The 16,421-nt window shown below is 40.3% G+C and overlaps 1 protein-coding gene across 2 annotated transcripts in view; it reads right to left on the reverse strand.

Annotated features, from left to right (window-relative positions):
• The window catches only part of TLL1 (tolloid like 1), a 221,423-nt gene that overhangs the window by 71,855 nt on the left and 133,147 nt on the right, over positions 1-16,421 (reverse strand). For both annotated transcript variants that reach the window (XM_075611977.1, XM_075611973.1), the window contains 3 exons: positions 9,236-9,353; positions 3,820-3,998; positions 3,483-3,588 (listed from right to left, as the gene is read on the reverse strand). In XM_075611977.1, the coding sequence (XP_075468092.1) occupies positions 3,483-3,588; positions 3,820-3,998; positions 9,236-9,353 (403 nt within the window). The remainder of the gene's footprint in view (positions 1-3,482; positions 3,589-3,819; positions 3,999-9,235; positions 9,354-16,421) is intronic.

A 16,421-nucleotide genomic window follows, 5' to 3' on the forward strand; every position in this document is an offset into this window, starting at 1 on the left:
AGTGTTTGTGTACGTTCTTCCTACTTACCAATCTGATTGTAAGCTCTTCGAGGGAAGGGACTCCTTTTCCTAAATGTTACTTGTATGTCTGAAGCGCTTTTTCCCATTTTGTGTTATTTGTATTATTTGTTATTTATATTGTTATGTCACATGTATTACTGCTGTGAAGCGCTATGTACATTAATGGTATGGCTATATAAATAAAGATATATACACACACATTACATACAAACATAGACAAGCTCTTGTAATAGTAGGTACTGTAAAAAACATGTGTTTGTTTCATTGCATCTGCCTCAAAGGAGTTTGACAATTTAGTTGAAAGCAGTTAAGAGATGTAACTTCTTTTGTTTTATAAATGTTATTTTATGCCATCTGTTTTCAACCACAGATGTTGACATGTTTTACTAACGTGGTAATTGAAAGATGTTAGCCTGTATTTATCATGTGGGGGAGTAGCAATTTAAGTCCAGGCTTTCAGTCAGTCCTGCTACAGAAGGCTGATTAGTCATTACAGCTGATCTTTGCCTAAATATCAAATACTTCCCAGCCTCAATTACTGTAGTAGTGGGAAATGAGAATCAAGCCTCTGATTCTGTTATCCTTTCAGCAGCTCATGCATTATTCGCAGCTTGGCTCTAGGATGTTTCTCCTGTAGTGATGTACCGGGTTCCCAGAAATTACCCGTTACCCGGCCATATTTAAAGTACCTGGAAATTACCCGGAAACGGTCCAGGGCGCTGGGATCCAGTGCTGGGTAATTTTCGTCCTACTCTGCTCCCTCGGTCCTCCTCTTGGAGAATGGCAGAAGCAGAGCAGCAGAAGAAACTTACATGCAGCTGGCAGCGGAGGGTGAGGAAGACCACGGCGGCATCCTGGTTGTGGTGGGAGCAGAGGAAGACATATTTCAGCCGGTGGCGGTAGCAGCAGAGGACAACATTCTAATGCCGGTGGCAGCAGAGGACGACAGCCTTCACAGCCGGTGCCGGTGGGAGCAGAGGAACATGGGACCAGAGCAGGAGTGTTACTATTGGATAGCCGAGAAGGAGCCCGCCCCAGCGGTCCAACCCTGAAGTCTTCCAACTTTCAGTGCAGCTCCTTATCAGCTGTCCAATAGTAACACTCCTGCTCCTGTCACATATTCCTCTGCTCGCACCGGCACTGCTGTGAAGGATGTCGTCCTCTACTTCCACCGGCTGAAGAATGTCATCCTCTGCTGCCACCGCCACTGGCTGAAGGATGCCTTTCTCTGCTTCCACCACCACCAGCATGTCACACTGCTCCTCCTCACCCTCCGCTGCCAGTTATTTATATAGCACCATTAATGTACATAGCGTGTCACAGCAGTGATACTTCTCATTTCAAGCTACTACAGTAATTGAAATCCGCATCCATAGAGGTTGCAGCACGCTCCACATAGCAGTATTGACAGGGATGCTCCAGAGATGTGAGTAAGAGACTTTATTCTATTCAAGATGATATGCTTTGTGGTTTAATAGTGTTCCAGGGCCCATCCCAATGAGGTTCTGAGCAGGGAGTTCACTCCTTTGTTCAGCTCCTTCAGGAAGTATAGGTCCCATCAAGGATACCATACCACAGAATTCTTGCTTCAAACCTTTTACCCCCTATGGTGGTTGTGGATTAATTATTGACAAACATAATTTTGTACGTATAACGGACCCGGCATTGGAACGCATGTTCCACACTAAGAATTCACTAAAGTAATTGAGGCTGGAAAGTATTTGATATTTAGGCAAAGATCAGCTGGAATTGACTAATTAGCCTTCTGTAGCAGGACTGACTGAAAGACTGGACTTAAATTGCTACTGCCCCGCATGATAAAAACAGGCTAGCATCTTTCAATTACCACGTCAATAAAACATGGCAAAATCTGTGGTTGAAAACAGATGGCATAAAATAACATTTCTAAAACAAAAGAAGTTACATCTCTTAACTGCTTTCAACTAAATTGTCAAACTCCTTTGAGGCAGATGCAATAAAACAAATACAGTTTTCTACAAAGTGTCTGCAAAGTTAAAGCCAGGAGACTGCAGACACTACATTAAAACACCAAATTGTCCCTGAAGAAGCTCCTTTGCTGGAGGGAAACGCGCGTTGGACGCGCAATGTTGTCAGTCTCCTACTTGGAGCTGTTTTAATGTAGTGTCTGCAGTCTCCTGGCTTTAACTTTGCAGACCCTAGCAGTTAGTCGTTCATTTATTTATTTCCACAGTTTGTGTGCCTGCTTTCCTTGCATTCTATGTGAGGTGCTTTCACAGTTATCTCTGTGCTATTCACCCCAGCACTGCTGTGTCTGGCGGGTGTATGTTGCAGAGTCTGTTACATCATTACACTGTACGTGCTAGCTTTATTATCCAGGCACCTGTACCTTAACACACTAAGCCTTTATTGCAGTGTGCAGTGCTGGTCCATCTAGAAAGGAAGCGTAATTAATTATTTGGCCACTCACTTGTGAACAACTATATACTCTCACTACTGGGTCTCATCGTTGCTCCAGAGGGGTTAACACCCTGACTCCTAGCATCCTTTGTCTTTTGTATCCCACCAATATTAAGTGGACATCTGGGACAGCACGACACAATAATTAAAGACATGGATGCCAGATAATTCTGATTTAATATATTTTTAATTCACATTACACATTACTTTGGTAATATATGTTTTAAGGAATTTATTAAAAGTTAATTTTTACACTAGTTTGGTGTGCATATAAGTGAATTCTTTTAGGGTGCACATTCATTTTTGTGTTTCCCTTCCCCCTTTTCTGATGCTGTGATAGACATTTAATTATTTGATAGACGTTAAATAAATAAACAGATTTTGCCATTATCTTCTAATAAAAAACTTTCACTTTGAGCATTAGTCCTGCCCTCATATTCATCTAGTTAACAGCATACTTCCAATTGAAGCTACCATGTCATAATTATGCATAATTATGTTGTGTCATATTAAAGCTGCAGTTCAAGCTCCCATTAATTTTTTTTTTTTTAAATAAGCCATTTAATATGTGCATCAATACAATCTGCACACTGACAAGTGATTAGCCAAGCTACAGATCAATCCTTTCTCCTGTAATTGATTGCTTGCTCCAGGTTATTTAATTCAGTTCTTGCACAGCATTTTGGGAAATGTAGACCTGGAATATGATTGACTGTGCAGTTACTAAATTCAATTGGTGCACTGCTAGAGAGAGGCTGGGGCTCAAGAGCCAGAGCCTATCAGAAGGGGAAAGGGCTGTCGCTTTATTAATGCTTCCTACATTAGAAATATAAAAACATGTCTTAAATTTTTTTTTTAAATGCTACAAGTATTTTCTCATAGTACAGAGCTGAATTATGAAAAAAAAAAAAAAAACACATGCGTATAGGATATTGCTTGAACTGCTGCTTTAAAGAAATAATAGAGTCTAACAGTTCACAAAATGGAATTAAAAGTCAAAAATTATAACCTGAGATTCCAACCTTGAGAAGGTGTTCCTTGCATAATGCATGATGCTGTCAAAATCATATGATTCTCCTAGTGAATTCACCTCTCCGGGTTCCATTTTCAGGAAGTTGTATTCCTGACCTACACGTTTAATAAAAATGACAGTTACAACACTATTTTAACAATCATACTTTAGACTGCAAGTTGGACAGACAAGTGATCAACAGCTTGTATGCTCTATTCATATACAGTTATTTTAAACAGGTTTGTAAGAAAATGTTTGGACTAATAACTGGTTGCAAAATAATGTTTCCTTGTTTACATTGATTATGCACAGATTATTTTCATATATCTTTATATCAAAGCATTTACCTGGCTGGATGTTTTCTCTAATAATGGTGACATGATCATCTCTATCTGGGCGCGTGTGTTCATGCCAAAAGCCAATCACATGGCCCAGCTCATGAACAACGATTCCAAATTTATCACAGTTTTTACCAATTGATATGGCTTGGGGGCCATTTCCTCTTCGACCCACATATGAACAACACCTGTTGAATGAAGAAACAATACATTGCAACAGATGTTATAAAATGTTAAGGTAATTAATAAGCTAAACCCTTGAATCATTTATTACATGTCACACCAAACTGCATCTGTTAGACGTACACATTTCCAAGGTATCATAGCAACATGTAGCCTGGGAAAACTGAATTATGTATTTCTGTTTTACTAAAAATATATACGTTTGCAATGGTACAGATTTGTATTAAATATTTAATCTTCAGTGCTATTAATAAGGCACAATTCCTTTGAAGCCTTTGGTATTGTGCCTACTCTAGGCAGAAAGTATTATGGTGAGGTCCTTATTTTCTAAGCAGTGCTAAGCATTAAGGCACATTACAGCCCATCTGCACCAATAGTTGGGTTAACATGTAACATGGAAGAATATGGGTTGCACATTGTTAGTTGTGGTGTGGCCGATTCTGTTGGCATGTTCATTGTCCAGTGGGTAGTTTGGATTCATTAGTGCGTCTTTATACGGTACGTTGCTGAATATTGATTTGGCCAAAACATTTTTGGACGTTCACTGCGGTTTTCATTTGTTCTCTTATTGCCAAAATGATTTCAGTACATATTTAATAAGAAGCAGATCTGCAATTTTTGCTTTACAAAATCAAATTCCTAGATATCCTACTTGTATGAGCACTATTTCCCAATACAGAGCCATTGTACATTAATGCGAGTTGCTATAGAGCAGCTTATGGGATGGCATTAAGATCACACGGCTTATTTCTACATATCATTCTGTAGGAGGAGCTACTACATTCCTTTGTCCCAAGGCAGAGGTTACAATGGAGATTTCATGCAGTATGGATGTGAGGCAAAAAATACATTGAAAATGAAATTAAAAACATTGATATTTGCAGTAACCATGCACCCAGGAAAATAAAATCTTCAGACAGCTTTAAAATAAACAGTGCTTTCAAGTTAACACTGTATCAACACAAATTTACTATGGATACCATGATATATGCATACGATATATGAAAAGGCATGTGCTAATAGATAAGGGAATGATTTATCTTCACTGCTACTTTGCATAGGATTGTACTGCAATTTTTTATGGAAATAAATAAAAACAGACATACAGTAGTAGATTAAGTCATGTATAAATATATATATATATTTTTTAAGTTATGGTGGGGTGAAAAAGGCAACAAAAAACCTCCACCGTTGCCAATAAAGAATATCACTTGAGAGCACATTCACATGTCTCAGACAGGTCTGCAAACCTGCCTTTCAACCATTATCACCTAATGTAGCATACAGTGCTCCCACTGCAGCAAGGGATTCAGTGAAATTACATGCAAATGAACACATAATGTGTCACCTTTTGCCTGGAATATCCATTCACATGGAGCCCATTTAAGCAGATGCATCGACGTTCACACAGCTTTTAAGCACAGCATGGGACAAGCAAAGCAAGAATATATATATATTATTATATATATATTATATATATGCAGCCCCCTTTCCCCGTGTCTAGGGTGACTATGTGTGGTGTGCTTTACGTGATAGGCTCACAGGAGGCCTGATCCTCTGCTGTAGGGAGCCTGGGTATACCGGATTCGTTCGATAACAGCGCCTCCACCTGTGAAGGATCCTAGCACTGCTGGATACACCCTCACAGGACCCGATATAATGAACACACACACTTGTGTATATATAGTAACAGGTTTACTGAACGTATCTGACACTATAACACTATAACATATGTTATACTGACATCGCAGGGCCATACACACACAGTGACCCACTGTCCAATCACCACCCTATACACCTTGGTGCAGTCCCCTCAAAGTACAGAGGAGCCCATGGCACCTAACCACCTGGATGTCCACAGGAGCCAACCCACCCCAAAGTATGTGGTAGCACTACCCACAGGAAGAGTGTGTTACAGTTGGTGCACCAACTGAAGAAAGGGGCCCGTCTGGTCCAGCGCCGTCAGCGATGGTGTCTACCTCTACATGGGGTGGACTCCCTCTGGAATGGCCCATTGTGAAGAGAGTCTCTAGATCTTGCAGTGGTGGTCTGGTCCAAGACCACAGGACGCAAAAACTGTGCGGCGTCTTGCTGTGTTCTTGACACTATACAACTACAGGGGGAAATGTCCTATCTGATGGGCCTGTCTCTGTAGCACCCACAAGCTTATGGGGTCTCAGGGCCTACCTGGGGCCTAAGGGGGTAAACTAGGCCTAGTTCAGAGAAGCACAGCTCTCTGGACACTACCTGTTCTTGTTCAGCTCCCCTGCTGACTGAAGCGTGAGGTTTGGACGCACAAAATGTATTTAATGCTCTGCAGGGGAATCCTCCATCCCTATTGGCTTTCTGCCTGCATGTGACCTATCTCCATAGGCTCATGGGACATGTAGTTACCATTGCAGAGCCTTTCTGTAATAGCCACCGCTTTCTGGTGCTCTGCACATGCGTGAGGTATACAAACATGGCCGCCGGCGCTTGCTTCCCCATTTTGCATGCGCAGTCCATTTTACCTTGATAAAAGTCCCTGTTGGACGAAACGCATAGATGTTTCTTCACTACCATTACTAGCTGATTTGAGGAATACATTTTCACTTTAATATGGAGTTGCCCTGAATATTCATTTTTTCTGGATTTTGTTGTGCTCCTGCTTTCTACCAGTACTACATTTCCTGTTGCTGCTTTTGAGGACTGCACGCTTGGGAGTGACTGGCTTGTCCCTGATCAACACTAGAAGGTAATGGGCAACAGCCCAGTAATATTTACATCTAGTATAGTGTTTGGTATACACTAATTATTAATACTTTGGGAGGAAATTCAATAGGACCAATTAATGTGGCTGTCAGGTGGACACTATTAGGTCTACAGTATATCCCCCATGGAATATTTATAATGTGGATTCATTTATTGCGGACATTTCTACAGCACTCTGAACAATTAAAAATCTTTATCTCAAAGATATAGAGCATACATGTGTTTGTGAGCACCTTTCACCACTCATATTGAATGTTTCAACCTTAATGGGTCTCATCAGTGTAAGGTTGTTGTACTGGCTTTGCAATTTTCAAGACTGTAGGATTTACCATCACATTTTAAGTTATGGTGGGTGAAAAAGGAAACAAGAAACCTCCACCGTGCTATACCATGCGATGTCTGGCTACTATTCTGCCCTGTCCTGACATATCAGTCCTGGTAACAGCAGGCAATATTAGGACCAATCATGGGTTTTCCCAACTCAGGCAGTACACTTGAGTGACAGGGGAGGAGGTGGAATCAGGTCTGTGTTCTACCCAATCCTGGGTTCAGACCTGGTACCTTCCCCCTACTGTACTCAAGGGGGTTGCATCTCCAAATTGTTAGTTGCTCTCTAACATGAGAGAGACAAGGTATCACACAGGGCTTTTGTGCACTGGCAGGCCCAGGTTCTCTTCCCTTTGGGGGAGAATGAGTGATTTCCTATTCCCCTGGTTCTGCTAGAGGATAAGGGAAGAGCTAGGACTGCTGCGGCGGACCTTGACCCGTAGTGAGGTCCAGGGACCAAATGAAGTTTGAGAGACCAGAGCTGTGACTGCATTGGGCAGAATTGCCTAGAGACTGTGCTGAACAGAAGAATAAACCATTTCCTGTTATATATACCTCCTGCCTGGTGTGTAATCTTTCCTGGGGAAGAGGAGTCTATTCTACTGTGGGAGATTTCCTTCATACGTCTGGAGCCTAAAGCAGATGGAGGTGCTGAGTACCATGGAGTAAATGTTGGGTATGTACCCCAGAAGCCTGTTCTGCAGTCACCACAAACATTGGCAGACACCTCAGCCTCTTGTGAGCCAACATTTAACATGCACCATATACCTGGTAACAGGGGAATCCTCCCTGTAAAGATTCTGCTTGATCAGTGATGGGTTTTCACTTCGGTCCAGGTTTTCGGTCTCTCCTGCCCTTTCTGCTCTCTGTGGCCATTTTGGGTACTGGCAGTCTGCTTTATAAGGCTGCAGTTACCATAGGGAGTCGCCGAGCAAAGTTCTGTTTGTTTGCAGCTCTTGTTGGTCTTTGTAGTTACGCCTTATCCTCCTGCTTGCTTTGAATTCCTGTTGCTGACTCCGGACCATGACCCCGACCTTGCTGCCTTCCGCCTGCCCTGACCTCCGTTTTCACCCTGAAATTTGCACCTCTGCTGCCAGTCATGACCTCTGCCTGTCCCCTGGACTTTGCAACTCTGCCGTCAGCCCTGACCGCTGCTTCCATACCGACTACGGATACTCTTACAGAACTCTGTCCCTGGGTTGTGGTCGGTTTATTTGTATCCCTACCCCAGCCCTGCGGGTCCACCTCCTGATTTGAGATGAGCACCGTCACACTTTGATAGGGTGGGGGAAAGACTGTTACATATAGATAGATAGATAGATAGATAGATAGATAGATAGATAGATAGATAGATAGATAGATAGATAGATAGATAGATAGATAGATAGATAGATAGATAGATAGATCTATTGTCTGTTTTTATTTATTTCCATAAAAAAATAAAATACAATCCTGTGCAGAGTAGCAGTAAAGATAAATCATTACCTTTTCTATTAATATATACATTTTCATATATAGTATCATGTGCACACAAACTAGTTTGCAACTTTCTCTTTATGCGTAATAATCTTTTGCAACAAGTGTTTGGAATGATTTTCCAAAAAAATATCATTGCATCCTCCCTGGTATTCTTTTCTATGTCTTCACTGCAGATTATACGATTATGCTGCTCTGTTCTACTTTAGTTATGTCTACAAGACTTTATTTTGTCTTGTCTTTGTATTAGAATAAAAGACATAATTGCAAATTAGTTATTTTTCGCAATGCTGCTTACGCTGTTAAAATATATTTAAAAATCTATTACAAAAGAAATCTTTGGGCAATAATATGTATAGACTAGGATAGCATATCTATAGTTCCACCTCCTTGTGTTGTATTATTTATTACATCACAAATCATAACACAAACTCATGCTGGACTTCTGGTTTCCACATAACTTTGAAATCAGAGTTATGTGGGGGAATGGTAATAGCCCAATAAGGCAAATCCTCAGCAAGTGATATCTCCAGGATGTAACACCAGAATTTGACAAACATTTTTTTTTTTTAAATCTCTTAAAAATGCTGGAACGGGTTAGTAAAAGCAATTCATAGAGAGAGAGAGAATACTTTACTATACAAGTAAAAATAATATGTAATCAAATAGATGTTAATATTTCGCTTACCCACAAGGCCTATATGTAAACACAATGTAGCTCTCTTCATCCGTGCGTTCCATGAACGTTACACACGTATGCTTTTCCCAGTGCCTCATGGCCTGTTTGAACATTGCTCTCTGGCTGCCTAGAAGAAATGCATGGAGAACAAAATGCATCATTTTAAAAAATGTTGGACTATACAGACTTTATTATTTCCTTTCATGGCTGCTGTGCACTTTTGAAACCATTCCCAGCTGAGAGCTTCTTTATGGACTGAGCATGGACTATTGTTTAGCATTCTTTCTTTTGTTTATTTTTTTGACTCTGTTACATTGTTTCTTACACAAGGCATACACAAGGCATTTGTTGGGTGCTCAGCATTATGTCTGCCACACAATTTACCAATGCCATTATAGTGTATCATGCAGTTCAATGTAAACCACCTGTGCAAAGAGGCTGAGCTCAAACAGGTATGACCTTTACCAGAATAGATTCCCTCCCTATCCAGCTTCTTCATTGATTGAGGCAGCAAGGAGTTCAAAAAATATTTAAATATTTATGTTGATTCATTTTTGACAAACAGATTAGCAAAATAATAAAGAAACAAATCAAAAAGTGATAGCCAAGATAGTCATTAATATAGTAATTAACAGTTATTATAGTGTTAATGAATCATGTGACTGCAAACAGGAGTACTTTTTAGGGAGATTAATTCCTCTGGTACATGGAAAATGTATACACATTGATGCAGTGGTAAGACCACCAAGACAATATGGAATAACAGGTTTAAAAATGGGCAGAATTGCAAAAAGCAGAGTACCTACAGTACTATGGCACACCCCTATATCCAAATTAACAACATGGTTATGTCCCATTGATTTATATTGGTATGTTACATTGTAACCATTGGCTACTGGAGAAAAGGCGCACATGTAAAGGATGCTGATGTGTAAAAGACATACTTGCTAAACAATGACTTCATTTGTTATTGTTATTTGTGCTATCAGAATCATAATAATTTCCAGTGAACATTATTGTAAAGAACTGTACATGATTAAACCTTGAAGGGTTAAACTCTTCCCAGGAGAGATCAACCTTAAGCTTGTAAAATGTATTACACTCTAAGTACTGTATTAGAAAGGTAGAAGTGTGCTGAAAAATATTATAAACCTTTTGACTTCAGCTTCTTCTGTTACTGCACAAACCTGTCTCCCACCTTTTTTCTTTTGTACCCAGATTTTGTACATCAGTACTGTGAGCAAGAGAACAGGTTAGCATAGACAAGAATATTAGAATGAATGTCAGTGCACTTCTGAGTCTCATGATAATTAATAAGTCCTATTATCCATCACAAAGCATTGATGGCTGTTTCGTCACTCCTTCAATGAAAATCTCTATAATTTATTTTTATATTTCATTGTTGATGAATTTATAGTGATTCTTAAACTTGTGACCCGTGGGTCAAATCCAACCCACGACGGGCACTGGAGTAGCCTTGCAGTGTCTTCTTCTGCTCATACTTTTCCTATGATCTGACCCCTTTGGAAGACTGATACGTGAAAAAGGTGGATGTGTTCAAGTGCTAGGTCTGTATATGGTTATAATGTCCCTTATGAAGTATAAACGGAAAATAATTTGTGTTATCCTGAGAAACCAATGCTGTTGCTGGGGGCACAAAAACCCTGAAGGCATAGGTAGCATTCAGATAACCCTCCTCCTCTCCTCATTGAGATAGCCTCTCCATAGAAGCAATAATAAAGCAATAGGTACTCACACAGTTCACCACAAAGATCTTCCAGCGTGCAGCCACATCAATGTCCAGAGAATTCCAAAAGAAGAAAGGGATAAGCGCACAGCACTAGAGAGACAGGTCTTGGGGACTCCTTGACAAGTGCGTTGCACGAAACGCGTAGGAGTGGTTACACCCTCCGTTTTTTATGTAGCTAAATAAACATTTTTTATTACCCAAGACCTATCTCTCTAGTGCTGTGCGCTTATCCCTTTCTTCTTTTGGAACCCTTTGGAAGACTAGTTGAAGACATCTCCTATAGGATACATACTGTATGCAGATATTTAACATTTTAAGGTTCGTTTGGAAAGAAGTATATCCTTTTGTGAGGATCCATGATTCGCAACCCCCACCAGCCCCCGCACCAAGCGTGCTCCAAGCCTACCCAGACTCGCTTCCTCTGCCTCCTGCAGCACATCTTGCGGGCTGGCGAATTCTAGCGTTCCATCTAGGAGCGCGTGCGGATCACACTCAGCACTAAATGCCATCCCCGCTGGTCCCACCTCCAGACCACACGCACAGAAGCTTCTTCACTCCTCTACCATAGGGGTACACCTGTGTTGATACGCTCCAGCCAACCATACTCGTAGTATGCTGCATGTTCATTGGATTGCCTTGCTTTATATGCTCAGCCTGCCCTCTGGTATATTGGCTGAGCATAATCTCTTGTATGTGCACTGTGTTCACTAGTCCTGGCCTCCTGTCTGACCTTTGCCTGATCTTGTCCTGTTTTGCCTGACCTTGCTTCTCCGCTCCTGACCCCGGCTTACCAACGATGATCCGCACCTCTCCAATCCCGACCTTGGATAAAGTACCTGCAATGATCCGCACCTCTCCAATCCAGATCTCGGCAAGTATCACTGACCATCCTGACCTCTCCTACCCCGGCCTGGCTACCTCAACCAATCTACACTCCAGACGCGCCCACGCGGCTGTGGGTTGGCGTTTTATCAAATCCCCACCTCGGCCTCGCGGTCACGCCTTGTTTGTGGTGAGCGCATCATTACACCATTTAGATAAGATGTTGTTTAAACAAAAGGGATTCAACAAGCAAATGAAAGACAATTGGCACTTGTACACATTTTTCTAGATAAAGAACAGTAAAACCCAGAAAAAAAAAAGATTTTCTATCTGGTTTCAAATTTCTCCTTTGTAATCCTTTAACTCTTTCCAACATCAAAAGAGAAAACTATGGAAATGAATAAACTTAATTTATGATTTATTAAAAGAATATATGTTGTGTTAATATATAACTGTTGGTTGACCCATGCTATATTCAGTAAATATCTGGAAAATACTTTGCATTAGGCTTACTTTAAATTATATTGAGAACTGGATGGATATATAGGTATTCAGTACATACAATGAAATGCAGAACGTGGCTTGCAATACAACTCGTATTAGCACCTCCAAAATCTGAAGGCACTAAAAAGGTGCTAAAAATGTATATTTAATTTTTTTTTAAGAAAAAAAGAAAACACAAGAGCGCACCAAGATAAGAGAAATGAAGTGTATTACAAATAATAAAAGATAATAACCACTTACATGGAATAAAACTTTAATAATCCCCGATCTCGATGATAACTTCTCTGCTAGGGCATCACATAAGGTATGCAGGGGCAGTGTCAATCCTCAGAAATCAGTCCCGCGCGCTGGGGCTGTCTCTGTAACGCTGTCAGACCTCCACGAGTGTCAGCGTGGCTGAATGCGTAGCGCGCATGCGCAGGAAATGAAGCCCCCCATAGCTGTCCTTAGGATGCCTGTCCGTTTCAGTAATTGTAGTCGTGATCGGAATAAAAACACTTGTGTGTGCTGGCTATGATATAAATATAAGCCAGCAACACAATTCGCGACGCGTTTCGTATACGAAAGTATACTTCATCAGGCAATATCTGGGGCACCTGTCTGGGGTCCTTTGTATGTCTGTCAAAATTCGTCATTGGTTAATACCAATGACCCAACAACCAATTAGATTGATGGCTGAGAGGGGTGGTTTGTCTTTAGAATACTCCCCTCTCGTGTTTAATTCCATAATGTTAATATGGGCTTAATAATTGTGACAGAATGTTTCACTGGTATTTAAGAGATCAAAGGGTAATCATACTTAAAAACAAAGATGCCACACAATAAAAAAAGACATATACAGGCATACCCCGCTTTAAGGACACTCACTTTAAGTACACTCGCGAGTAAGTACACATCGCCCAATAGGCAAACGGCAGCGCACGCATGCGCCTGTCAGCACGTCCTGAACAGCAATACCGGCTCCCTACCTGTACCGAAGCTGTGCGCAAGCGGGGAGACTATAGAGCCTGTTACAAATGCGTTATTTACATCAGTTATGCACATATATGACGATTGCAGTACAGTACATACATCAATAAGTGGAAGAAGGTAGTGCTTCACTTTAAGTACATTTTCGCTTTACATACATGCTCCGGTCCCATTGCGTACGTTAATGCGGGGTATGCCTGTACAGTAAAGTCATACAAACAGGTAACCCCCTATATTCAAGTGTAATGGATAAAAAACATATATAATAATATGAACAATATATATAACATTGTGCAAACACATAACAAACAAATGCAACATATATTACATAAAAAGGGGAGGAAGAAAAATAGGAAGAAAACCAGGGGGATAGGAAAACAGAATTGGGAAAATAGGGGAAAAAAGGGAAAAAAGAAAAAAAGGAACCAATAATGAAAGGAGGGGAAAGATGTAGGGATATATATGCTATATTCAGTAAATATCTGGAAAATACTTTGCGTTAGGCTTACTTTAAATTGGATGGATATATAGGTATTCAGTACATGCAATGAAACGTGGCTTGCAATACAACTCATATTAGCACCTCCAAAATCTGAAGGAACTAAAAAGGTGCTAAAAATGTATATTTAATTTTTTTTTAGTCAACATTTTAGTGCTGAAAAGTTGTGAAACCAACATCAAATGTGTATTGTATATATTGAGGCTTCATACATAAGTATTCATTGTTTGAAAGACATTTTGATGCACTGCGTCATGTTAAATACCTGATTGATACAATTTAAAGTAAAAGAGAATGATGTGTATTTTGTATTTCTAACTAGTGTTCATAAATATAACTGATTACAGTTTTATTTGTAATGGGCATACTGGGAAAATAATTAATTTTGTTAACTTCTGTAAGAAACGCCTGTGCTGTGTTAAACAAACTTTTGGTTGATCAACAGCAACTTAATTCTGCGCTAACGATAGAAAGCAACTCTTTAGGGTACACTAGGTTCAAATTAGTGAATGATTTTGCAGCAGGTTTAACAATTTATATTTTGGCACTGAAATATTAATTTTCGGTAAATATCATTAGCATTTGTACACCTAGCAAAGTCCATTTTTGTTTGCCAAGAAAAGTTAATAATAACAAAATAATGACGCTGATGGAGGAGATTGAGAAATGTCAGATTTGCACAAAAGCGCAATTTAAAAGGATATTTGTGAACGTCAATATTGAGCCACAAAAGTTATTTGCCCCTGTAAGAGATGTGTGCAGAGGTACATATAATGGAGACCGGTTTGGGTTAAATTATATCTTGGCTTTATTGAGCTGGTTCCTTTATCCAGGAAAAACATAACAAAATAACAAACCCCTATCACTTTGTAAGGGCTAAATTACTTCCCCAGACTTTATCTGCAGGACTGGAGGGATATTCCCATTACCGGCCTATCACCACAAAGTCTCAGGAGGTACTTTAAGCAGGGGGCCCTCCATGTCAGTCTCTGGCAGGTTCCTGGGTCCTCTGTGTCCAGGAAATATAGGTCTCTGGATCTCAGCACAGCATTTGTGCTTAAGACTGTGTGCAGGCTTGTCTGCTCTCCTTCTGTTAGCCCAAATGTGAGCTAAGGAATGTCTCTCCTGTGTCTCACATGAGGCTTTTTACAGAGCTCTCATTAGTCCAGGAGGATACCAGTTAATTGAGTGGCTGCATTTAACTATATCTCTGCTGTATACTCAGAGTTCCGAGGCTGCTTTATTTAAACAGGGATATGTCCCTGTTACAGCCCCAAAGTGTTCATTCAAAAGGGGGTAGTTACTGATCATGTATTCATTCAGAAGGTATTTTCTCAATAAGAAACTGAATGTAAATCTTTCTGCTTTTAGTGGTGTGCCTAAATCCGTCATTTTGTCTTTTCACACTTTTCAAAACTACAGTTGCGAGAAAAAGTTTGTGAACCCCCCATTGATAACAGAAATCCCATAGTTTTTCCATGATAACTTTCTTGGAATCAAAACCAGTCTTTTCTTAAAAATCCAATAGAGTTTATATTAACCAATTCCATGTATTTTTAAACATAATGCTGTATGAATTAGACAAACAATAAGTAATTAAGAGTCAAGGTATGTGTAAATGTAAGTGAAACCCTGGTTTTATCAGCTAAATTAAAGGGGATAATCAGAATCAGGTGTTTAAATAATTTGGTAGATCTTCAGGGGTGAGTTTGTGAGGTCCCACACTATATAAAGATCAGAACGTATGCGAGTTTGGTTTTTACCATACAGGTATGTGGAAAAACGTCATACCATGATCAAAATAAATCTCTGAGGACCTCAGAAAAGCAGTTATTGATGCTCATCAGTTCAGAAAGGGTTGCAAAACAATTTCTAAGGATAGTCTATAAATGAAGAAAGTTCGAAGGCCACAGTCACTGTACCAAGGAGTGTTTGTCCTACCAAAATCTCTGGAAAGAACAAGGTGGCCAATCATCCAGGAAGTCACAAAGAACTCCAGAGCAACATCCAAGAATTTGTAGGGTCCTCACGCTTTGGCAAATATGAGTGCTCATGACTCAACTATCAGAAAAAGACTGAACAAAATGGTGTTCATTGCAGGATAGCCAGAAGGAAACCTCTGCTCTCTAAAAAGAACATTGCTGATCATCTGAAGTTCGTCAAAGAGCACATAGATGATCCACAAGACTTCTGAAACAACGTTCTCTTGACAGACGAGTCTAAAGTAGAACTTTTTGGCCTCAATGAGAAACTTAATATTTGGATAAAACCTGGTGGTGGGAGTGTGATGGTTTGGGGCTGCTTTGCTGCCTACAGGACCTGGACGGCTTGCCATCATTGACACAACCATGAATTCTGCATTGTATCGGAAGATTCTAGAGGCGAATGTCAGGCCATCCGTCCTTGAGCTGAAGCTGAAGCGAAAGTGGGTCATGCATCAAGAAAATGATCCTAAACATACAAGCAGATCAACAAAAGAATGGCTGTAGAAAAGGAAATTGCGTGTTTTAGAATGGCTTAGTCAAAGTCAGGACCTAACCCCAAACCGATCAAAATGTTGTGGCAGCACCTGAAGCAAGGTGTCCATGCAAGGAAGCCCTCAAATGTAACCGAGTTGAAGCAGTAAGGAGGAGTGGGCTAAAATTCCTCAA

The sequence above is a fragment of the Ascaphus truei genome, chromosome 1, assembly GCF_040206685.1.
Source record: "Ascaphus truei isolate aAscTru1 chromosome 1, aAscTru1.hap1, whole genome shotgun sequence".
Taxonomy (NCBI): Eukaryota; Metazoa; Chordata; class Amphibia; order Anura; family Ascaphidae; genus Ascaphus; species Ascaphus truei.